Source organism: Micromys minutus, assembly GCF_963924665.1.
Source record: "Micromys minutus genome assembly, chromosome: 11".
Classification (NCBI taxonomy): Eukaryota; Metazoa; Chordata; class Mammalia; order Rodentia; family Muridae; genus Micromys; species Micromys minutus.
In genome coordinates, this window is record NC_137980.1 from 21,169,881 (window position 1) to 21,195,628 (window position 25,748).

Here is a 25,748-nt window from a genome sequence, read left to right on the forward strand (position 1 = left end):
AGATACAGATTTGCACACTGTTGATCCTAACCCTGCACACAACTCCGATGGTCTTGTGCCACCTGTCTCATCTGTCAAATGTTAGAATTATCTAGGGTCCTGTGAGGTGAGCAGCTCCTGGTGGCTTCTGAAGCCTCTGGGTCCCAGGACTGTGGCACTGCCTTTGGTACAGCTTTAAATGGCAGCTTTTCTATTCAGTGTGATTATGATGCTACTACTATCCTGATCACTGTCCTATTTTGATTATTTTAATGATGTTTAAAAACAGAATCAGATACTTTATAATATTGGATATAATAATAATGGTTCTAATCCTTTGCATTCCATGTTATTGTTATTACATTAAGCTTGTTTATATGAAAAAAAAAAAAAAGAAGAAGATGATGACTAGATCCCAGAAAGATGCTGGCTGGATAGCCTAGAGGTAATGGTGGGTTTTCGAGCTTCCCACTTAGTAGGTGAGAGATTCTGTCTTGAGGCAGTAAGGAAGGAAGGAACAGAAAATGACCATATGTCCTGCTCTACCCCTCTGCATGTGCAAACATGAACTCAAACACACACACATATATGTATATGCCTCCCACATGCAAGTAAATGAATAAGGTGGAGAGTGACCCAATATTGATCTCAGGCCTCCACACATACAATCACACGTGCACATGAATGGGCACACCTCCCCATACAACACATAAGTATGTGTACAGACGCACAGTTGCTCAGAAGACAATGTTGGGCTGGCAAGATGGCTCAATGGGTAAAGGCACTTGCCACCAAGCCCGATGACCCAAGTTCCATCCCTAGAACCCATGACAGAAGAGGAGAACCACCTCCCAAATGTTGTCTGCTGGGACTGGATCTGTGGTCAGGAGCACTTGCTGTTCTTGCAGAGGACCCAGATTTGGTTCCTAGAACCCACAAGACAGCTCATGACTCTGAGCCCAGTTCCTGGGGATCCAACAACCTCCTCCGAACCCAGATTTGGTTCCTAGAACCCACAAGACAGCTCATGACTCTGAGCCCAGTTCCTGGGGATCCAACAACCTCCTCCGACCTCCACAGACACTAGGTATGCCCATGGTACACATACGTGTTGACAAAACACTCATAAAAATTTTAAATATATCTTTAAAAACGTTATCTTCTGACTTCCATGTGCACATAGTGACATGCATGTGCACACACACACACACACACACACACACACACACACACTAAGAAGACACACTTAATTTAGGAAGTTAAAGAAGAAAATGAATTGTTGAAGCTGGATGATGAGCTTAAACTAACAATGTTTACTCCCAAGTGTTCAACTGCTTTCCATTTTAAACAAAGCTTAAGAAAATCCTTGCTCAGAGATTAGTATGGCACAAAGAATAACACAGTGAGAGTCTGGCTAAATACCCCTCGACAGGAATAAAAATATCACCAAACAAAAGTAAGTACATAATGGATTTAAAAAAAAAAGTACAACGTGAAAATAGTTTTTTGTTTCTAATCCCAATATTCTGTCAACTTTCCTTATATCCACGCAGGAATCTGCTTTGATAAACTGCATGCCACACTAACATTCGTTCAAAGGATAGTGTGAGTTAACACATTTCCAACTACACAGCCAACACGCAAAGCCTCTTCCCTTAACTGAACGCTCTGTGGCATTTCATTGTTAGCATAATATAGCAGTGGTTTTCTCCTATTGTTTCACTTATCAAACACCCAGAACTGTGCCTACAACTACAAAAATCTACATCTAGAGCTGCAAAAATCCCTCTCATGCACATAAAACAGCAAGACTCCTTGTAGCCAAGTTTGCAGTAACAGACAGACATCAGCAAGGGATCATGTCTAAGGAATAAGTGAATTGTAGATGAATTATTTATATCCAAATATGTTCTTTTCAAGTGATGCTCAGTAAAAAGAGAATGCCAACACAGTGCATCTGTGTAGTGTGCCCGAGTGTTTCAACCACCTCTGCACTTCATGAATATCTGAAGGATTCTGAGCTTTTACAATGTTCTAAGGCAGTGATGCTCAACCTGTGAGTCGCAATCCTTTTTTGGGGTGGGATGTCCCTTTCTCAGGGGTCACCTAAGACTACCAGAAAGCACAGATATTTACATTACTGCTCACGGCAGTAGCAAAATTACCGTCATGAAGTAGCAACAGGAATACGGTTGGAGTCACCATAACACGAGAAAGTGTATTAAACGGTCGCATGCAGAGTTAGGAAGGCTGAGAGTCAGCAGGCTAAGGGAACAAAAGACAGTTTTACCTCAGTACCGTGTCCCTCCACGGTACTGGGTTCAGCTCAAACTATCTTAGTGATCCAGAAGGAAAAGGCTCAAGGAACTTAGAGCAGAGTCACAGTGATGTAAGATTCTAAAAGAGAACAGTTTTCAAAAATAAGACCTAAAAAAAAAAAAAAAAAAAAAAAAAAAAAAACAGACAGGCAGAGTGGCATTCGAGGCAAACACCTAGAGAGCAAAGGAGAAGAGAGAATAGCAACTGTCAGCAAGTACCAGAGAGGACGAGGAGGTGGGTGGGGTGGAATGGAGGCAGGAGGCAGGGGGAGGGATGTGGGGGGCAGGGGGAAAGGAGGGGGGTCAGGAGGGATTACTCTGTCCAAATGCCATCATACCATCTGCAATGGAATGGTGTTTGAACCCCCTCCCAACTTCACATTGAAGTCCCGGGTGTGATTTGGAGGTAAAGCCTCAGGGAGGCAACTGAGGTTAGACAAGGGTGGAGCCATGATATATATGTCATCAAGGTCCTTGTAAAGAGACACAAAAGTCTTTGTCCATCATGAGGACACAACCAGAAGGCCCTTACCAAGCCCTGAAACGAAACATGCTGGTACTCTGATCTGTAGGGCCTTCCGGCCTCCGGAGCTGTGAGGAAGACATGTCCACGCTACTTAGCCTACACTAATTACTAACGACAGCACCTCGGTGGAAGGGTAGGTGACAGGGGAGAGCTACCAAGGCAGCAGATATCTCACAGGTAAATGACCAAGTATCAGCACCTGCCTTCAGGGACTTCTGTCATGTTGCTGGGGGCATTTCAGATGTGTGTTCTCCCCAGTTCCTCTGCAACCAAGCAAACCAATAACACACTCTTCTGAACTGGTCCCCAGTAACCCCTGCTCTGAGTGTTCCCATGAGTGTGACCCCTGAGTCTGGCAGACTGAAACCACTCCTGGTTACCCTTTCCTCGCAGCCTCTCTCCTATCTTCTTTCTTGCTTTGATGATGCCAAGCAGCAAGCTGTGAAGGACTCTGGGAATGCCGTATGACAAGAGACCGAGAACGGCCCTCCAGCCAATAGCCAAGATGAGCTGAGGGATGCTTGGCAAGAACCAGTTCTGTCAACAACCTCATGAGTGAGCTAGGACCTGGGCCCTTCCATCAATTGCTCAAGTGACTGTATCTTGTGAGACTCTGAGCTAGGCCTAAAGTCCAAAATACAGGAACTAGATAATGAACATGCATTGTTCTATAATGCTCAAGTTTGGGGATAGAGTGTTCTAAAGCAATAGATAAACGAGTTACCTTGGTCTAGCATGTGGCTCTGAGGGTGAGTGACTTGTCTACCATGAAAGAGGCCATAGTTTCAGTCCCTAACACTGAAAAAAAAAAAAAAAAAAACCTGTCTCAAGCAAATATAATGGAGGCAGAGCCCACTTTACTAGTGTAGTTGAGTGTTGACTAACAGCATGAATAAATTCTGAGAAATGCAAAGCCAGGCAATTTCATCACTGGGCTAATATCAAAGAGTAGAATTCCATGGTCAGATGGCTAAGCCTGTAGGTGATACAACCTCAGGACCACCTTTACCTGTGAAGTCCACCATTGATCAAAGCGTCAGGATAGAATGAAGGATCAGACCTTTCTATTTTCACTCTCTCAAAGACTCCATCTGGAAACTCTTTACCTTCGGCAGACATGAGAGACAAGGTCCAAGTAGAATTCAGCACCACCAGCAGAGTGGGACAGCTGGCATATTCAACCAGGGGACCAGATACAACGTTACACAAATGTTCTCAACAGACAAACCTGTGGAGGTGCCGAAGCTCTTTGGTGGGAGCACAGGCAGAAACAGGCTGTGAGTGCTAATGGGAAGACGGAGATACAACAAGCTCAATTCAACTCAGCAATACCCAAGATACAACTAAGTCCTCACCATTAGCAGGCGGTCTGTGTGGTGCTCTCACAACACTTACATAATAAGAAGCTCGGGTGTGGGAGGGAGGTCAGAGCAATAGGCACTCACGTGGTACACAGACCTAGATTGGCAAAATACTCATACACATAAAATAAATAATTAAGTAAATAAATAAAATCTTTAAAGGCACAGAAACATTTTTAAAAAGCACAAAAATACCCACAAGAGCTATAGTTGGTATGCCCTAAAGAACCAAAATTCTCAAGTGTTTCAACAATAACAAAGAAAGTCTTTCCAGTCAGACATATTTTTAATTAATAATTAAGATTATTTATTTATTTATTGAGATATGGTCTTACCATGTAGTCTGGCTGGATTGGAATTCAATATATAGACCAGGCTGGCCTTAAACTCATTGAGATGTACTTGCCTTTACTTCTTAATCAAAGGCTGGGATTAAAGGTGGTGAGCCTATTCATTTATTTGTATTTATGTGTATGTGTGTACCTGAGGGAATTTTGTGTACATTGGGGACTAGGTCTCCTGTTACATTGATGGCTTACCCATCTTCCAGCCCCCTAGTCACAAATATTTAAATAAGTAAAATTTTAATGCAAGTGATAGTAGCATAAAAAGAACAGAACACAGGTAAGCCACCGACTAAACAGAAGACATCCGTCAGTCTTGTCTCATCGTTTAATTCTAAGTTGCTCATCACCCACGAAGGCGACAAGAGGACAGATACAGAAGCATCCTGTATCTTCTTCCCTCTTCAGCTCACAGGATGCAGGGATCTCTGAGTCCAGCAGCACCATTCAGCCCAAAGTATGCCCTTGTGCGTGGCTTACACAAGGCCACTCTCGGATCCAAAGTATCCAGAACTGCACAGAAAATTCTGCTCCACTCTCTACTGAGAACTAAGAGAATGTCATAAAAATGCCTGGCTGTACTGTGAGGTATGGACTGGGCTTGCACATCATCAGTACTGTGCTAAAGGGGGCAGCAGGGGGACCCTCATCAGGACAAAGACAAACTCCAAAAACTCCAAGAGGCAACAATCCCCCATCACCAGAGAGAACGCCTGCTACACAACAGAGACACGAGAGAGGAGACCCAGCAGGACTCTGATTTAACCCATGAGCAAGAAGTAGGAGGTGGTCATGGGTGACAATAACCCACAGAAACAACTCCTGCTGTCACTTCCACAAGTATGCTGTCTGAGAAACAGAAATGAGTTGTTGTAAGCCATTGGCAACCGAGCAAGACTTCTTAGGACAAAACCACTACCCTCTGGATCTTCCGCCAGAAAACAGAGACTGGGTCTCGTTATAACAAAATGGGTGGCACAGTGTAGCCCAGCAGGCAGCTCGGTGTAAAGGGTTTGCCAGGGAGGTCTTACACCTCATTCTGAAAAGCTGGACCTCGCACACCCTATGCAAAGCTGAGGACCATTTTCTTCTTTCATACATACTGAGATAAAGCAACAGAGAGGGGAAGAGACCCAGTGGATGGAAAAGCTCCTCAGTCAAGCCTCCCATCTTGCTGCCTTTTCCATTCAAAGTAATTGTGAAAAGCAAATTCTGTCTGTATCACATTGTTCTCATCTTTACCTGAAGAGCCACCATTAAAAATAAAAGTCACGGGACTAGAGAGATGGCTCAGCAGTTAAGAGTACTGACTGTTCTTCCAGAGATCCTGAGTTCAAGTCCCAGCAACCACATGGTGGCTCACAACCACAATGAGATCTGATGCCCTCTTCTGGTGTGTCTGCATACAGCGACAGTGTACTCAAATACTAAACAAACAAACAAATAAATCTATCTTTAAAAAATAAATAAACAAAAATCACTAGGGCTGCAGAGATAGCTCTACCAGATGTCCTGAGTTCAATTCGCATGACCCACATGGTGGCTTATGACCATTTATAAAGGGATCTGATGCCCTCTTCTGGCATGCACATAAAAGACACAAGATGCACATCCCAGCTGAATAGCTGGCCAGAGTTCAGGTCATTGTCACCTACACTGACAGATCAACGCTCTGCTAACTCTAAGGCTCTCAAGCTCACCTGTGCCAACAGGTATGGAATGTACACGGAATGCCAGAAGTCTATCTTACCCACAATGCCTCCTCCTCATTCTTTTTATCAGAGCCTTGATGCAAATACATTGCTTTCATACCCCACCTCCAGGCTCTGCTGGTCCTGGTAGACTGCATTTTTAAAACAGGGGCTGCCTGTTTATGCCCCTCGGAATTATCCTAGACGCTCGGAACGACAGCAGTCGTTCAGGTAGCCTTCAAAAGTAATGAGAAGGGAGGGGAGAGTTTGTATATGAGAGAGACCCCCGATAATTATGTAAAAGTCTCCAAAATTTAGACCAAATAGGGAAAAGCACAATGGGAAAGCAAATGAGGGGCCCGAGAAACTGCACGTTCACAGCGGTCAATACATGAAGCCAATTTCAACAGAAAAGGAAGTCTAGTCAAAGCTGCTACTGCTTTCAACAGAAAAGGGAGTCTGACCAAAGCTGCTGATGCACCGGGCGTAGGGAAGAAACAGCGTTTCTACACCAAAGATCAGGCTATATGAGTGGACGATGGCTGGCAGTAAACATTAACAGGAAAGTGAATCTTCTGCTATTATTATAAACCCCATAGATCAGAAGCTGGCAAGGTGGAGCCAGCAGCCCACAGAGCAGCTTCAGAGCAGGGGCTCAGAAAGATCCCGACCTCTGAGTTATCTAAACTCCAGCAGGGGGCTGGGGGCCACAGCCCACCACACAGGAAGGAAACGAGAAACAGCTGCAGCCGGTCAACGTGTTGGCTTTTGTTTTAAAAGTTAACAATATTAACACATCTCTTCTCAGGGAAATATGTGAAATATTCATCTGATATCTCTACTCACAAAGACCGAACCATAAAAGGATGAGAAATTAGCCAGGACCTATCTAGAGAGAAGAGTCGGGAATAGGTGTGGAGACTCAAAGAACCAAAAAGTTAAACATTCTGACCTAAAAAAAAAAAACAAAAAAAAAAAAACCCTTTTATTAAAAAGCAAATGTCAAATGCTAAACCTGAAAGGTCCAGATATCTGTCAACATTATTTGCATATCTGAGAATATACAGGAAATGATGGAGATGAGACTATAAGGGATACAGTCTTAGAAATAAGTGGATAACCAGATCTACAATGGGTGAGGTTAATGCTATATAAAAAGCAGTCTTAAGGCAGAAAGGAGAATTGGCATGAGGCACCTACTGATTACTGTCAAATGCATAAATAACAAGAACCAGAATTATATCTCAGCTTCTTCTGTGTTGTTATAATACAGGAAAAAAGATGGTTTATTTGTTTCAGGGTTTTGGAAGGTTAATGATCGGACAACTTCACCTATTTGGTCTCTGGTGAAGACTTTCTGACTACATCACAGTATGTCAGGTGGCATCGTGGCAGAAACGTGACAGGAAAAAGGTCACATGACAAGACAGGATGTGAGACACCAGAGAAACCACGCTCATGCTTTAATAACATGAAGCATAAAATCCATTCTTGAAGGAATCAATCCACTCCAAACATCCTCACCAATCCATTATGGGGGCGGTTCTCCATGAGAAACCCACCTCGCACTAGGCCCTCCTCAAGACCTCCTAACATAACACTGACCCTTTGAAGACCAGGCTTCTAGCAAAAATCCTTTGGGGCACAAGCCTTATCCAAAGCATGGCATCACAGATGGTTGACTTGCATAATAAATTATTGAAGATTTTTTTAAACACTCTAAGCCACAATTTTAAGCAACAAAATATAAGAACGGGGTTGGGGATGTGCTCAGTGGTATAACATGAGGACTTAGGTAAAGAGAATGGAACAGAAAGAGGTGGGAAGAGGGTGGGAGGGAGAAAGAGAGACACCAGTCAACGTGTTGGCATTTGCTTTAACAATTACGAGAGGCTGCCTTTTAATAAATATTAGCATGTCTCATCTCAGGAAAATTTGCGGAGATATATTCATCTGATATTGCAATGATCACAAAGGAACAATAATAATAAAGGGTGAGAAATCAAAAAGAGTTAAAAATAGCTGCTGCAGATTCAAAGAACAAAAAAAAGATAAATACCCTGACCTAAAAACAGTGAGGGGAAAAGCAAAGAATCGAGGTGTCTTGTTTCTTGACGTCAAAACATCAACCCCATGACAGGAACAGGAGAGTGGAACTTGAAAGATGGCCCCACTTGCTCTGATTGTGTTTGGCTCCTGGCCCTCATGTGGCAGCTCATACCCACCTGTAACTCTGGTTCCCAGGGACCTGTCACCCCTCTCTAGCCTCCACTGGCACCAGGCATGTAGGTGGCCCACAGAGATACATTTCAGTACTCACACATGCACACAAAATAATCAGAAGCCACCAAGTAGAGAAGCAGGGGGTGGCAATGGCTGACCCCGTTTCAAATGCCAGTCAGACAGCAGAGGCATCTGCTTCTGTCTACCTAAGGATAGACTGGGGCTCCCACTGCTCCTTCTCCTTGCATTCAATGTGCTAAAATGGCCCACAGAACTCAAGCAAATGCTATACTTCTGCGTGCTGGTTAATTAATGAAGGCCACAGAAAACAGCTAGACGTGGCACACAGGCAGGCCCTGAGAGAGTTCTGAGCTATGGAACTAAGGGCTGCCGGGCTCCAAGCACTCAGATGTGTTTAATAAGTGGGAAGATCTTGAAAGCCCCATAGGGGTTTGCAGTAGGGGGCTTCCATCTCCTCCAGAAGATTTGGAGTGGAGGGGGAGAAGAGCCTGAAGGATTTAGGAGTTTTGCACCAGGAATCAATGACCAAATAAGACAAAAGATGCTCCTGGCACCCTTATCTATAAGGCTCCTAGGGGTTCTGCCTTAGGAACAGGACAGAAACCAAACATGGGAACCCAAGCTTTTCCTAACCAGAAACCATGTAAACATTTCTGTTTTCCATCATGGCATTGGCAGGATACCTATAGAGACAGCAGCACCCCTGAGGTTCAGAGGCAGAGAGGTGGAAGGCCAAGGGCCACATGGTGACTTGAAATTGTATTCAAGTTCTTGGTAGAATTGGGGGGATAATTTTAAAAAGGGGGAGAATAAGAACACGGTGTGAAGCTGAGGGTTTTGAAGAACAAAGGACGACATGAAGAAGGTACACAGAGTGAGAGGGCTCTGGGGTGGGAAGGTTTAAAGAAGGAGAGTGAGGGTCGCTGGTCTCTGACCACCCTTGAGAAGACTGTAGTCCAGAAGAGACTGTATGTGCATGCCAAAGTCAGAGGACAGTTTGTGGGGTCAATTGGCTGCCTTTTCTGGATGCCAGTCTACAGTCTCAATAGGACACTTACCATCAGCTTTAAGCCCCACTCAGAGGATCTAGAACCATCTCATTTCTTCTCACCATCCTTAATGTGATTACACACAGCAAGACCCTTCATAAAGAGTTTACATTCTGGGGTGGAGAGATGGCTGAGCGGTTAAGAGCACTGACTGTTCTTCCAGAAGTCCTGCGTTCAAATCCCAGCACCCACATGGTGGCTCACAACCATCTGTAATGAGATTGATGCCTTCTTCTGGTGTGTCTGAAGACAGCTACAGTGTACTTATATATACTAAATAAACAAACAAATAGATAGATAGATAGATGATAGATAGATAGATAGATGATAGATAAATGAGTTTACATTTACACACTCTGATAATTTCAATTAAATAAAACATTTCAGATACATTCTAAGTTCCCACATTCCTCTGGAATGACTCTTTTTCTCCTTCCCTCTTGAGCACCCACACTGTTCACATTGTGTGTGACATTCTCCAATATACGATTACACACAAGCACCAAACAGTGAGGTTTCATGCACTCAACTGTCACACGCATGGGTACTGGATCTACATTTTCCTACTGCTTTTTCTCAACAGTTCTGACATTTATTCATGGTGACGTGTGGGTTTTAGTTCTTTGTCTTTAGCAGCTAAACACCATATGAATCTTCTACTGATGCCCATGAGTTAAGTATCTTTTGCTCTAATAATCATATGGACTTATTTCTATGTATCTCTTTGCCCATGCACTAACGTCTCCCCTGTACTAATAAATCAGTCCTAAAAAAACGACTTTCCCTTCCAACCTCTTTTCCTGGGGTAATTAACATTTATCATAATTCAGGAACGTGCCTGCAGTTAATATAAGTTTGAACTGAAGACAACCTTATAAAACTTTTCTACATGATATAATAAGTTCTGGGGTTTTTTATTATTATTATATTTCTTTACTTATTTTGTGTGCAGCAAGGGCTATGGTTCCATGCCTGCATGTGCAAGTCAGAGACAAACTCTCAAGAGAGTCCCTTCTTCCTTCCACGCCTCCTAGAGCTTGAACTCATATCATTGGGCTCGGTGTTTAGACTTCGCAGAGTCATCTCACCTGTTCATTTGTTTTCTAATTCATCTGGATTGGGTGGTAGCAACGACAGCTGAGGTTTTAAACAAACAAACAAATGTATAAGACTATATTTCACCAATGAGCAATTACCTGTGTGATATTTTTAGAAGACATAATCGCTTGATTGTAGAATATGCGGCCAAAGTGGTCCCGGTCTGGAAAGGTGTCTGCTTGGCGAGGCAAGTTGGCCCCTCCTGAGTCAACTGAATAAGGAAAAACGAGAAAAGAGAGCAAACAGCCACAGGGCTTAGTCACAACAGCCTGCCCCCTCTCTTCAAAGTGTTCTAGAATCTCGGATCCCCCAACACAACCACAAGGTTTCCTCTCAGACTGTTAGGCTTTCCGACCTTTATTTAAAGTTCCATATAAACTGCTCAGAAAACTTTGTCCCTGAAAGAGCAGCTGAAGACCTACAGACGCCATGAATTTTCGAGCAGAACTAAAAACACGTCTTCCCAGATCAATACAAAAACCATTAAAGGATTCATGGATAATCTGTATGTTACTTTCTTGCACTGTTTCTGTTGTTTATTTGTTTGGGCTTTGAGTTTGTTTGTTTGTTTGAGTGCTTTAGCTGTATGGCTCAAACTATGATCCTCCTGCACCAGCTCCCTAAGTATTGAGATTAGTTTTACTACAGACCATAGTGAGGGACAACAGTGCCTGACACCACATGGGGTGATCAGGCATGTGAAGCCAATTTGGGGTACACACGGAGACTTCTGTCTCAAATCAGAGCTCATTACACCATGGCTGTGTGATTGATTATGAGACCAAGGGTTGTTTCTAGGACATCCTAAGCATCTCCAACTTCCTTAGCCATGAAATAAACAATAGTAGCTATTCCAGACAGCTTTCAGGAGGACATGAAATCATGTATGTAAGAACTCAGCATCTACTCTGAGTGTACAGAACAAATGTTAAAAAGAAAACTTCGAGCTGCGTGTGGTGGTGTCTTTAATCCTAGCACCCGGGAGGCAGAGACCCCAGGATCCCTGTCAGTGCTCAGCTAGAAAAGGCTACCCAGACATGTCAAAAAAGAAAGAATTAGAACTTAACTACTATCATTATTCTCTGCTTTTTATTATTTCCTAAAATAATTGTCTTTTATTAATACTTTGCATTCTGTCTCCCATTAAATATGGCCTCCTCGAAGACAGAGACAATATCGATGCTTCTGTCTGACCAGCAGGCGCCTGCAAGCAGTTTCATTTTCTATTTTCTATGTGCACAAAGAACTTTACCTTATGAATCAACCAGGTAGATTCACTTTCCCAGAAAAATAAAAAGAAAAATCTCTATTATGACCTAGTCAAATATTTACCCATTTGTAAATGAATAATATATGCTAGAGTTTTGGCAGATTAAGCCAGTATCCAGAGCTGCCAATTCTAAATCGCTTTGCTTTTAGATTCTGTTCAAAACAGCCTTTAATGTCAATGTATTTAACTTTCAAATGAAGATTGACTCTCTGGACATTCACTGTAGCTTAAATTACAACCTATTCAAATTATGTAATACTCAAGTATCTAACACAGTGCCTGACTCTCAAGAGATCAATAAATATTAGCTATTTTTTAATAGCTTGAACTAACTATAGTTAACAGAAAAATCGCCAAACAGTTAATGTACCAGCATGGTACAGTGAACAGCTCTTAGTAACTCTTCACGGCAGTTCTTAGCAAACACTGTATTTCTTTCTAACTGCTGGCAGAACCAGCAGTATTTCCAAACACCCAGTAACAGTGGCATCCACACGGCCTTCCGTTCACAGCGCCCTTGTGACTTGCCCAGATAGATGCACGGGAGCCTGTTCTGCAGCGCGATCTCTTGTGCCCGTACGTGTTTCTTCACTGTCACTGGGTAGTAGGAGCCTCCTTTGACGGTGGCATCGTTAGCCACAATCATGCATTCCACCCTGAAAGGCAGAAGTCCCAGTGGAAGAGACTGTGAGGTTTCTGCAAGACTGAAGGTGCTTAAGCTTTTTGTAAGGCATAGCGCACATTGTCCCTGCCGTCACCAGTAGACAGCCTGTGCTGGAAAACCAAGCTTTCTTTAAACATGGTTCAGATAAATTAATGTGAAAGACGATGATTGCCTTTAACTAGACTACGCCTCACATTTGCTTTTTAAAGAGCCATTACTCCTCCTGAGACATTAACCTAAGCCACGGCTCAGTATAGTTCTTTTTTGGTTCCTTTAATTTTTTTTTTTTTTTTTTATAAAGCTGGGTGTTTTGCCAGCCACATGAGAAAACATTACTCTTTTCTTTTCTTTTTTCCAGGTACGTTTGGCTCCGTAGGACATCTGGCCTCTGGTTTCTACTGCTTCGGCCCAGCCTTAATATGAGGGGAGGTGCCTAGTCTTCTTGCAACTTGATAAAGCCATGTTTGGCTGATAGCCCTGGGAGGAAGAAGGGATTGGAGGTGGCAGGGGAGAACTAGGACAATAGGAGGGAGGGGCAACTGCACTCAGTAACATATGAGAGAATAAATTATAAAAATATGATAATACTAGTGATTATGATTAAAGGATTTTATAAAAGTTAGACAATTTAATGGGTTTTTTATTTTTTGCTCAGACACACCCAGCAGTATCAAATATAATTATACAGCGAATATATATATATATATATATGCAGATAGATAGGTAGATAGATAGATAGATAGGTATGGAAAATAACTTTTTAATAAAAATATTTTTAAAATCCCACATTTGGGGGAAGTGGGGAAGTCTGAGTTGGATCCAGAAACTCTGGGCAAATTTTACTTTTTCCCCTTCAATCTGTGGTCCGCACAGCTCCACAGACGAACCTAACACACATGTAGGAGACTCATGTCTCAAAGCTTCCATGCCACAGGCAGAGTGAGTTCCAGAATTCGCCTTCTAGCAACTCTTCCTGCCCCTCCACGGTTGAGCATAGTAGGACTCACCCGGACACGCGCCCAATGCCCGTAATGATGCCCCCTGCAGGGACTTCCTCGTCACCGTATAGCTGGTAACCTGCAAACTGGGAGAACTCCAGGAAGGGAGACCTAAGGGAAAAAAGGATGTTGTGTAAATTAAATATCTGGATTTAAAATGTTACACATAACAATGGAACAATTTTTTAACAGGGAAACATTTCAAAGATGTATGTTACATATAAAATTCTACAAGATTTCTAAGATAAGACTAGACAAGAATTTCATAGGAATTTACATGGTACAGCTATGTAACAGGCTACCACAAAGTACTGGAGACCTATTATTAAGATGCTACGCAAGTGTGTATATTACCATAGAAAGAGAATAACAGGTAACATTTACCATGTACCTAGCTCTCTTCTAAGAGCTTCATAAACACCAAGTCATTCGTTAAAAAGGAAACCAAAATCCAGCCACTACTATAAGGTCCCACAGGTAGTAAATGGCAGATCTGGGACATCCAGAAGCAATATGTCCCAAAGTTCCCGGCTCATATCCAGCACTGTACTGTCTACCCTCCACTTACATGACACACCTGCCCCTGGGCTTGTGCACGCATGCCCTCATCCAAACATGGGTGCCATAAGAAAACATATTTGGTGGGATAAAGCTATAGCCCAGTTGGTTAGATTTCTAGCACAAAACCCTGGGTTCGATGCCCAGCACCATAGAAAACAGATATGGTGGCACACACCTGTAATCCCATCCCCAGGGAGGCAGAGGAAAGAGAATCAGAAGTTCAAGGTTGGGCTGAGGGGCTGTCTATCAGCAAAACAGTTAGTGCTTAGCTCAGATGAAGCCCTAAGTTTAATCCCCAATACTTCCAAAATGGGGGGCAGGGGTTCAAGGTCATCCTCAGCTGCACAGTGATTCTGATGTCAGCTACCCTGTCTTCAAACACAAAAGCCAAAAGAAATAAAATGCCCCACGTATACCCCACCTTTTCCCTTGTTTGTCATGACCCATCCCGCAGCCCTTCCCCCACCCTTCTACTACCCAGCACAGCAGCCAGAAGAGCAGAATCCTTAAATAAAAACAGTCACGTGTCATGTTTCATGACGTGATCCAGGGAGTAGAAACTATGGGCAGCTCTGTCACTCACAAAAATATCAAATTATAAAAACACAAACTAAGAAGATGACCAGGCAATATAGTCCACGGGCCCAGCACCATAAATGTCATTCCAGAACATGTGTTAGAAACTCAACAAGTCCTGTTTAATTCATACTGAAGTTTTTGTTTTGTTTTTTGTCTTTTTAAAAAGTCAGAACCAATAGCCTTACGCCAACCCCCCTCCCCCAGAATCAGAGCCCACCCCCTACTATTCTCCCCTCCACACCCTCTGCCTCAACTACTCTAGCTTCCTGGCACTGCTCAAACATACCAAACGCTCTCTCACCACAGAGCTTTTGATTGGTTGTTTCTCTTTCCCACAACACTTGCTTCATTCTAGTCTGTTTTACAATTCCAATGTTTACTGCTTACTTTCTGCCTTCCTCTGACCTAACGGGATTCAGAAGAGCAGAGATGTCTGTCCATCTCATTCCCTGAAACTGGCCCATTTCATTGCCTGCAAGTGTCTGACACACAGTCAGCTCTCAGTAAATATGGTGCTCTTTGAACCCTATATGTCAAGGTTTGAATATGCTTGGCCCAGGAAGTGGCACTATTTGGAGGTGTGGCCTTGCTGAAGTAGGTGTGTCGCTGTGGATATAGGCTTTAAGACCCCCACCCTAGCTGCCTAGAAGCCAGTCTTCTCCTAGTGGCCTTTAGATGAAGATGCAGAACTCTTAGCTCCTCCTGCACCATGCCTGCCTGGACACTGCCATGCTCCCACCTTGATGATAATGAACGGAACCTCTGAACTTGTAAGCCAGCCCCAATTAAAAGCTGTCCTTTATAAGACTTTCATTGGTCATGGTGTCTGTTCACAACAGTAAAAACCTAACTAAGATACTATAGGAATCAGAATTTAGAACCATTTGTTGATGGAACTATCCAGTGGTACAGAACCATGCTGAGGTAGAAAGCACCAGACCAACCCTGGGTCTATGAGATTGTCGATTCTGTCTCTGGGTAGCAGCTTTCCTCTTGACGTGTGCCGTGCCCGGGCTTTCTCACTCCCTCCTACAATAAAAGCATAATTAGATTAGAGCAGATGGACAGGAGACAGGCCTCCATCTCACCAAAACTAGGAACACAAACAATGTTCCACTCCAAACACAGCATTTTATAAACGGCTCAGTGGGTCAGGTGGTGGTGGCACACTCCTTTAATCCCAACACTAGGAGGAAGAAGCAGGCAGATCTCAGGGTCTGAAGTCAGCCTGCTCTACAGAGCAAGTTCCAGGACACCCAACACTACACAGAAAAATCCTATCTGGAAAAACAGACAAATAAATAAATGAACACATGAGTGAATGAATGAATAATAGTAAAAAATGTTCAGTGTACCCTGTGGGGAAAAGCTAATTATTTTTTAATCCCTAGATGTACCAGATGCCAGTTTTCTACAGTAAATAAACTGATTTTTAAAAAGATTTATGTATGTATGTATGTATTTATTTATTTAATGTGAATACACTGTATGTGAGTACACTGTCACTATCTTCAGACACACCAGAAGATGGCATCAGACCTCATTACAGATAGCTGTGAGCCACCATGTGGTTGCTGGGATTTGAACTCAGGACCTCTGAAAGAGCAGTCAGTGCTCTCAACCACTGAGCCATCTCTCCAGCCCATAAACTGATTTTTTTAATGGCATTGCATATACACATAGACCAACCCATCTCTGATCCTAGAGGACCTATCATACGTGTTCTGAACTCACTGTCTAAGGACAGGACATGCTATTTTCGTTAGAACTCACCCACTACCTCACTGCCCACAGGCACCTGATACTACCACCAAAACATTCACCACACTGTACCTGAGAACACTGCTGTTTTTCTTTTGGTCCAGATAAAAGCCAAGCTTTGGAAATTCTCCCCACGCTGGACATGTGCAAACTTGCCATTGGGTCTGCACATGTGCAGCCGAAACCCTTCCACAGTGATTAGCAGGTCACCTTTGGTAATGTCTTGATTCAGGGATGGTCTATCCGCCTCACCACAGGGGTGCCAGGAGCACCCGAGAACCACTCAGGACAGGCAGAAGAGTCAGTAATGGGGGCCCTCAGTCCATCTTTATCAGGTGGGGAGATGGGAAAATTGTTGGGGTCCCCAGTCGTCTGTATACTACTGGCAGTTAGAAATGGGGATCCTGGTTCCACACTTCCCCTCTGGGCATCTGTGGGCCTGGCAGGAAGAGGAAGGCAGAGTCTGGATGGGCAGAACCCGGTTTGGTTCCAAGTGAGTAGAGTGTCTGGAAGAAGGCCTTCTCCAGGAAATTTAGGCACGGCTCTCCCTAGTGTGATCCTTGTCTGTCCAAACTGCTTTATTTGATGGCTAATGTGAATGCATACACACCTTACTCAGGGTGAGCCAGGGAATCAATACCCATTGCAGGAAGGAATGCCCAGGAAGGGAAGCTCACTGACTGAACACTCAGGGCCTATCTAGACCCTCATTAGCATTGAGAACTCCAGGATTTTATGCTACATGCCTGATCACCATGGTCCGGTCAGTGAAGTGTCATGGTTATATGTCCAGAGCAGGTAGTTTGGTGGGCAGCTAGCCCCATGCCTACCATACGCAGTTCTGAGTTTCACAGGGTTGGGGTTCACTCAGCCTTACCAGTTCTCTGTCTGCTGGTACAGGCCACCTGCCCCGGACTTTTGGTTCCCAACACTGTCCACATCCTGACAAAATTACACTAACCAAAGAGCAGTGTATAAACCAATGGGGCTTCTCGATGCCAAAGAAGCACCGGAGCCTTACCACCCAGCTTGCAGGCCAAGACAACTGTGACTTAAATGTCGTGTGTCCCTCCTCCCCGATGGCTCTAGGCAAGCCACAGCTACAGAGTGGGAGAAGGATCAAACTGCCAGAAAATGCTTTTTTACTATTGCTCCAAATTAATTGATTAATGTATTTATTTTGGTTTTTCCTTTTGTTTGTTTTGTTTTTGTTTTTGTTTTGTTTTGTGGCAGGATTTCTCTGTGTAACAGCCTTGGAACTATGTAGACCAGGCTGGCTTCCAACTCACAGAGATCCACTTGCCTCTCCCTACCGAGTGCTGGGATTACAGATGTACACCACCGTGCCCAACTCCTAAATTTATCTTAAAACAGCTGTCTTTGTCTAATAAAGTAATTGACAATTTAAAAACAGCCATTTCTTTGTTGATTTAGATAGGAAATTATGTTCATAACTATGTCAAACAAACTTCCAAATATGGCCTCATTTTTTTTTTTTTCCAAATCAGGGATCTTGGCTGCAAAAGGAAATTTTTTTCTTCTTCTTCTGAAGAGGTACACAGAAAACTCTTAAGAGTAAATCTATTATGATATAAAAATATTATATCACAAATTATTTCTTCTTTCAAAATGAGTTAGTTGCAAGACAGTATGATTAAAATTGCTTTTTCTCTTCTCCCAACACCTGGCCAAGTCCCTAACGAGGTGTGTTGAGGGCAGTGGGGGACAGATGAAGGAGTTCCGAACAGTAGAAATTCTAAGGGATGCTATCTCAGTTCTGATGTTGGTCCATAGTCAAAATGCTTCCAGCCACATACATTAATGCAGCTTATTAAACACTAATTTACTCCAATATTTAAAAACAAATAAGAGAATTGCCAATGTGATTTTTAAATAAAGTAAAGAAAACAAGGCTTGGGCAAAGCCTTTGGAGAGGTGGTTAACGGGTGCTCCTAAAGGGACCAAAAGCAGGACATGGGTGACAAAGAGGGCGTGATGGAAAGGATACGGGATAGTATCACTCCTCAGCTTCCTCGAGTCTGGCTCAGTCTTACACCAGCTGATAATACTCTGGCCTCATAAAGAGCCAAAGGGTGAGTTATCCCTGATGCAGACTCAATGACCACAGAGTGTGAGTGTATATGTGTGTGTGTTCATTTTAATTCTTGAGACAGGCTCTCACGCAGCTTGGCAGGCCATCGTTTTGCTACAGTCATGGCTACCCATGAGCTCTGCTTCCTCTGCTTCCACTTTCCGCGTCAGCATTACAGACACACCCCTGTGTCTCTTCCTGCCTTAGCGTTACAGACACACCCCTGTGTGTCCCGCTCCTCTATAGAGAACTGATCACGTGACAGCACATTTTATGTTACATTTTATGTCAGCTAGACGTGCAGTTCACACCTGTAATCCCGGTACTTCAGAATCTGAAGCAGGAGGATTGTTCCAGAAACAGCCTGGGCTATAGAGTAAGATTCCATTCTCATATAAATTAACAAGCAAACAAAACACCCATTCTTACAGACTTATGCTGGAAAAGCCCATTTCCCTTATGGCCATTTTTACTAAGCCCTTATGTGCAATTCAGCAAATCGCACTGACTCTAAGAGTCTTACTATGTTCACACGACAGCATCCCTGAAATCAGGAAACATTTTACAGCAGGATTCCAGCTTCTTTCAAAGGCTGTCTTCCAGGGGTTAGACAGGACCTGCTGTCTGCTTCTGCACGGCCTAGTATCTCAGCGTCAACATGAGAAGAATTTGCCTTCCAATTTAAAATGTCCTTAAAAAAAAATACAAGAGCCCCCTGCCTTGACCATGAAAACCATTTGTAGATGTTTACTGTCATAAAGATATTCTACAGGATTAAAATATAAAGATAAAACGGGATAAAAACAAAGCACTTCTAAATTTATCAAAACACTTATAGCCCTTCTATTCGCATGGCTTAATCAGAATGCCTGGTTCTGGGTATTATGAAAGCACCCCAGGGGTCATCCCTTCTCTGCCTACAGAGAGTCACTCCACTAAGTCACTGCCACCTTCCATGTCCAACAGGTTAAAAATAAGGAGGACCAAACAGTAAAGCCAGAGAAGAAACCTGCCAGAATGCTGACAGAGGTGAGAAGATGGGAGAGGCCAAGAGTCACCTAATACCCAATCTTGCATTTGTCATGTTCTTGCTAACAAAAAGTGTCAAGGAATACCTAATAAACATAACCAAACATCTGCCCCTTCTCCTGTCAGAAAATGACATCAGAAACTGCATTAATTTCAAAGTCAGTCAGGCTGGAGAGATGGCTCAGTGGTTAAGATCATTGGCTGCTCTTCCAAAGGACCCAGGTTCAATTCCCAGCACTCACACGGTAACTCAAAACTGTCTGCAAACAAACAGATCTGACACCCTCACACAGACATACGTGCAGGCAGAATATCAATGTATATAAGATAGAAATAAACTTTTCATTTAAAAAGTCAGAAACAGAGATGTAAAGCAAACAAATAAATGAATGGGAAGAAAAAGCCAGTCAGAAGATTCATTCCTATAATGAGAAGAAAGAATTTGAAAGAGGGAAACAAGTAACATTTCCTGTGTCTTCTCTAACAGTTGCCTGCTAAGACAGCCTACAGCACTCGGAGACACACTACAAGAGACATGTCCAGACTAAGGTGAGCAAAACCCTCAAACAGCACAAAAGCTTAACACAATTTGCTACTAAGGTGATTGTGGGGCCATCACAAAATGTACTAAAAATTTACATTTGTATGTGCTAAAAATGTATGTTTAAAGTGATTAATTATAGGTATTTCAAAATTTTTTTCCTTACAACTTTATTTTAAAAAGAGAGATACATGTACAGATTTTTAAAGGCATTTTGGCATAACACTATATGAATATATTTTTGTCAGTACTTGATTCTTTTAGAGGTTTGATAGTATGCATTGAAATCCCACTAGTTGCCATAAGCATAAAGTACATGTAGAACAGAACGTAAGATGGAAACAGTCAAAGTTTTCTTGGTGTGTATAGATTAAACATAATGATTTTTGAATACCAAAAATTGCCACAAGGCTATATTCTTAGCTCTTGAATTATGAATGATTTAAGGTCTAGGTGTACCACACTCTGAGAGGGTGCTATACACTTTTTTTTTTCCTAAGAAGGATGGAGGTTTTCACTTTTTGGCCTTTGGGTTTTTTTTTTTTTTTTTTTTTTTTTTTTTTTTTTTGTAAATTTTTTCTTTAAGAATATTTTATAAGGCTGGTGAGATGACTCCCTGGTATTAAGAACACTGACTGCTCTTTCAGAGGACCCAGGTTCAATTAATTCCCAGCAACCACATGGCGGCTCACAACTGTCTATAATTCCAATACCAGGGGCTGATCCCTGACACAGACACATGCAGGGAGAACTCCAATCTAAAAACAAATTATTGGTTTGGGACGATAGTTCAGAAGAGCACTGGCTGCTCTTCCTGAGATGCTGAGTTCAATTCCCAGCAACCTCATGGTGGTACATATCCCTATATAATAAGATCTAGTGCCCTCTTCTGGCCGGCAGGCATACATGCAGGCAGAATGCTGTATATATAATAAATAAATCTTAAAAAAGAATACTTTAATATGGTTTAATAATTAACACAAGTTAATATGTGCTGATATAATATCCACTATAATTTTCATGGTGGAACAATTCTAGGCAAGACTGTGAAGGCCAATGCTACCCTTGCTCCCCGCCCCACCTCTCCATGGCAAGCCTGCTCAGTCCTCGCCTGCTGAAGACCAGCCTTCTGTTGGGAGCCGTTGGTGCCTCACCAATAGATGGCGCCAGCTTCCCGCCTATGATTCAGCTAACAGAGCTGTAGCCTGGCCCAAGAGACATAGTGCTCATATATCAGAGTCACAGCCCGCTCTCCCGGCATACTAATGAGCTACTGGAGGGCGCACCAATCAGGTAGCAACACAAATCTCCGGGGCATATATAAGCAGTGCATTTTTCTTCTATGTGGGGTCCCCTGCTCAGAGTGTTGTACAATAATGGTTGTTCCCAGAAGAATCCTGTTGTTGCACGCCTTTCCTGCTGGCGGGAAGTGGGGCTCGAGACAGCCTTCCCCTGCAGCTTACAAAAACCCACCACCCTCAGCAGGTCCCTATCATAGGGCTTTGGAGTTCTCTCAGTTCAAAGCTATCTGTTCTAAAGACCCGGAAACCCAAGCCAAGGATGGGTGTAGTTACCTCTTCTAACAACATAGGCTTTTAATTTGGCAAGTATGTGGGTTCTTTTTCTAGAGACAGTATATTAACCTGCATCTTTGTTTAGTCTTTTTTGGAGTAGAGAGGTAGTCGCTAAAGCATGCATACCACACTGAACCACAAACCCAGCCCCTGTAAAGACACGGCCTTTTAAAGGGCCAGCCAACCTTTGGACATTGTAAGATGATGTTATCATCTACAAAGTTACTCAAGAATACGGAAATTGTGTTATCAAAAAAAGCCAAAACCCTCATTTTAAAGGTAAGTTATGGTTTTGTAACGGGTTCCACTTGGCTGTTCCACTTACTAAATGTAAGTTTAAAACAGATTAAAAACTAGAAACTGGGTCACTGGGCGGCTCGGGAGGCTGGAGGCCAGAGAGGGCTGACCCTACCGCCGGGGACATGGAGACCCTGTACCGAGTCCCGTTCTTAGTGTGAGAATAACCCCAACCTGAAGCTGAAGAAACTGCCTTAGGCGTACATGCCCGTTGGCTATGGCGGTGTACGCCCTGGTGGTGGTATCTTACTTCCTCATTACCCAAGGAATAATCTATGATGTTATCCTTGAACCTCCGAGTGTTGGCTCAATGACGGATGCACATGGGCATCAGAGACCAGTGGCTTTCTGTGCTTACAGGGTAAACGGACAGTATATCATGGAAGGACTTGCATCTAGCTTTCTGTTTACAGTGGGAGGTTAAGGTTTCAGCATCCTGGACCGATCCAATGCACCAAATATTCCAAAACTCAATAGGTTTCTCCTTCATTTCATTGGCTTTGTCTGCGTTCCACTGAGTTTCTCCACGGCTAGAGTATTCATGAGAATGAAATTTCCAGGCTACCTGATGGGCTAGCACCTTCTGAGAAGAAATCAGCGGATCCCGGATTTGCTCCTGGTAATAGGGTTTGAAGGCTGAACCACGCCCTTGTGCAATGTGGAAAAGAATGAAGAGTAAATATTGCACTGAGTAACACCCTAGAAAGCACAGCCAAGCTAGGACTGGAAGCCACGGCATCAGAGACAAGTTCATTACAGTATTTTTCTGATGACCTGTCCCAGTGTACCAGCTATGTTAAATGGCATTTTTTTTCTTAGTTTTTTATTTCTTAAAGAAAATACATGGGCTGGAGAGATGGCTCAGTGGTTAAGAGCACTGACTGCTCTTCCAAAGGTTCTGAGTTCAAATCCCAGCAACCACACGGTGGCTCACAACCATCTGTAATGGGATTTGATGCCCTCTTTTGATGTGTCTGAAGACAGCTACAGTGTATTCATATAAATAAAATAAATCTTTGAAACAGAAAAAAAGAAAATACACTCTTCCTAAAACTTTGGTATTGGACAAAGTAATTTTTTTTTTTTTTTACAAAGCCGTCATCAGGTTTTGGACATGATATTTCTGATTTTCAGAAGTTAATTGAGAAGTCCATCATGAGGTCTGAGACGTCTGGACGACTGGCCAGTCTCTGCGGTGGGGCTTTGCCTTTAGACGGTGTGTGTGGTGCTCTGACGCATATGGGAGACTTGTTTCCTGGACAACGTGATGTATGAAAGGAGCAGAAATAAATGATTTTTCTAATTAAAAAAAAAAGCCAACTAGAAACCGAAAGCTTATTAGAAGAATTAATCAATCTGAAGGATGTAGCTGTCAGAATGCTGGCCCTATCCCTAACATAGAAACCAGGCATGGTGTGCATGCCTGTAACCTCAGCACCTGAAAGCAGCGGGGTCGGGCGTCCAAGGTCATCATCCATCTTTGACTCTGCAGAGAAAAGTCCAGTCTAGGAACCTAGTCACACCAGGCAGTGCTGGCACACACCTTTGATCCCAGCACTTGGAAGGCAGAGACCAAAGGATCTCTGAGTTCGAGGCCAGCCTGGTCTACCGAGTTCCAGAGCAGCCAGGGCTGCACAGAGAAACCCTGCCTGGAAAAACTAAGACACCTAATCTCAAAAATAAACAATTTAGCCAAAGTACTTAGAGACAGAACTAACGTTGGGAAAGTCTCTCAAAACTTTTTTCCTGGGTCAACATTGCGGCTCCTCCTTCCCTACCTAACACAGTACGTAACGGAAGAGGCAACTTTAGGTGGCCCACGAGTCAGTGACCCTTCCTGCATAAACTGACAGAAACTAATACAGATAATACCATTTCTATATTTTTTACGTCTCTAATTACTTCAACAGATAACAGCTGTCTTCCAGACACAGTGATACCTAAGATTGCAACAATATTCTCAGAGCACAGGTTATGGACAAAACAGAACCTGCCTGTGAGGACACTGGGGAGAGTATTTTTTAATGAGGGCTTTAACATGTACAATGCTCCTTCTGAAGTAGGTACCTGTAATATACTCGGAATCTTACGTTGTAGCTGTGAGTGGTAGCCCGTGACTGTATTCACACTGTTTGGGAGAGTGAGGCAAGGGGATCATGAGTTCAAGGGCAGCCTGGGGTTCACATCAAGCTGACAGACAGACAGACAGACAGACACTTACCTAGTCTTACATACTGGGCTCGTTCATGAAGTTGACTCACTAAAGCTTTCATCTGCTCATAGTTCTCCTGAAATGGAAGCAGAGAGGGAGATCGATGCTATAAGTCAGTATTCTTTAAAGTAAGAGTCAAACACATCAAGGGGACTGGAAAGAGGGTCAGCTGTGCTTAGTTCCCAGGACCCACAGTGCAGCTCACAACAACCTGTAACTCCAGGAGATCTGACACCCTCTTCTGGCCTCAGTGGGCTCCTATGAGCTCAGAGCACATAAATTTATTCAGGAACAAAAGCACACACATAAAATAGTATGTAAATATTTTTTAAAAGGCTGAGAGTGTGACCAGAGGTGAACTTGCCCACCACAGCCCTGGGTGCAATCCCAACTGCACAAAAGCAAAGAAAAATAGCAACACCTGTGACATCTCTGTGTGACCTACACACAAGGCCATCACCATCCCTACCTATGTGTCCACTCTAAGTTGGCAGAAAGATTGTCCACTCCATCCTACAGAAAGATTAATTCCTGCCCATGTGTTCAGCTTTTTTAGGACCACCGGCCCCTCTGATCCACCTCTTCAAGGTTGAGTCCTGTTTTTAAGGCCTAAACATGGCCTTTCATTTCATTGCTGTTCTAGCAACTCCTTTCCCATTTAGATGCCTACTGCATTTTATTGATATATGCTGTCCTGGCTATCCTGCAACTTACTATGATGACCAGACTAGCTTGGGACTCAGATATGGTTAATCTGTCTCTGTCTCCTAAGTACAGGGATTGAAGGCATATGTCACCAGGGAGGGTGTTTTGATGTTGTTTGGGTGGGAAGGGAAGCATCTCTCTTAGCCCAGGCTGGCCTAAACTTTGGACCCTCCAACATCTACCTACCACCCAAGCATAAGAATTACAGATGTGCACCACCACAGCCTGTTTTGACAACACACTTTTTAAGGGTCAGATGTTGGCTGGCTGTTTTATCAACCATCTATTTTGTCCCATACCATCCTCAGTCACTATCCCGAGATTCCAACCAATGCAGAACACTCCACTGTTGATAAGGATATTTAAACATATCAACTTATCCCTAGGGAGGAAGAGAGGGGTGGGTGGGAGGAAGGAGAAACTGGGCAGAGGTAGGTGAAGTGGGAGAACCCAGTTTAAGGTCATCCTCAACTACAGTGTCAGTTTGAAGCCAGCCTGAGTTATATGAGAGCCTGTCTCAAAAAATAAAAATAAAAAAAGAGCAAAACTATATGCTAGCACAATTTGGGTATCTTCTGGGTCGCCAGGTGCACCCTAAGAGGCTGCTGGGAACTTAGCTCAAGAAGTTGTGGGTAATACCTGAAGCTGTATCCCCACCTGACTCCTCCCAGAAGCTCTGCTTTCATTAAATTGGGGAGAGAAGGGGAACTGCTGCCTGAAGAGAATCCCCAGAGCATGTCTGTTCTGTGAGTCACCACAAGGTGGCATTAGAGCAGTGTAACCTGAAACGTGTGAAGTCACACACAGCTGCCTTTCAGAAGATCCCAGGAACCACCTAAAAAAACCAGGGCCGTG

General features: G+C 43.3%; 1 protein-coding gene and 1 pseudogene across 2 annotated transcripts in view; one reads left to right on the plus strand and one right to left on the minus strand.

Moving 5' to 3' along the window:
* MCCC2 (methylcrotonyl-CoA carboxylase subunit 2) overlaps positions 1 to 25,748 on the minus strand; it is a 65,101-nt gene that overhangs the window by 29,900 nt on the left and 9,453 nt on the right. Inside the window, exons 2-6 of the mRNA XM_080925034.1 lie at positions 24,198 to 24,264; positions 15,627 to 15,711; positions 13,552 to 13,653; positions 12,409 to 12,536; positions 10,709 to 10,821 (exon numbers count right to left, since the gene is read on the minus strand). Coding sequence (XP_080781160.1) covers positions 10,709 to 10,821; positions 12,409 to 12,536; positions 13,552 to 13,653; positions 15,627 to 15,711; positions 24,198 to 24,264 — 495 coding nt within the window. The remainder of the gene's footprint in view (positions 1 to 10,708; positions 10,822 to 12,408; positions 12,537 to 13,551; positions 13,654 to 15,626; positions 15,712 to 24,197; positions 24,265 to 25,748) is intronic.
* LOC308427622 (oligosaccharyltransferase complex subunit OSTC-like) lies at positions 22,102 to 22,553 on the plus strand (annotated as a pseudogene). The gene has a single exon. The product of its transcript is annotated as an oligosaccharyltransferase complex subunit OSTC-like (transcript).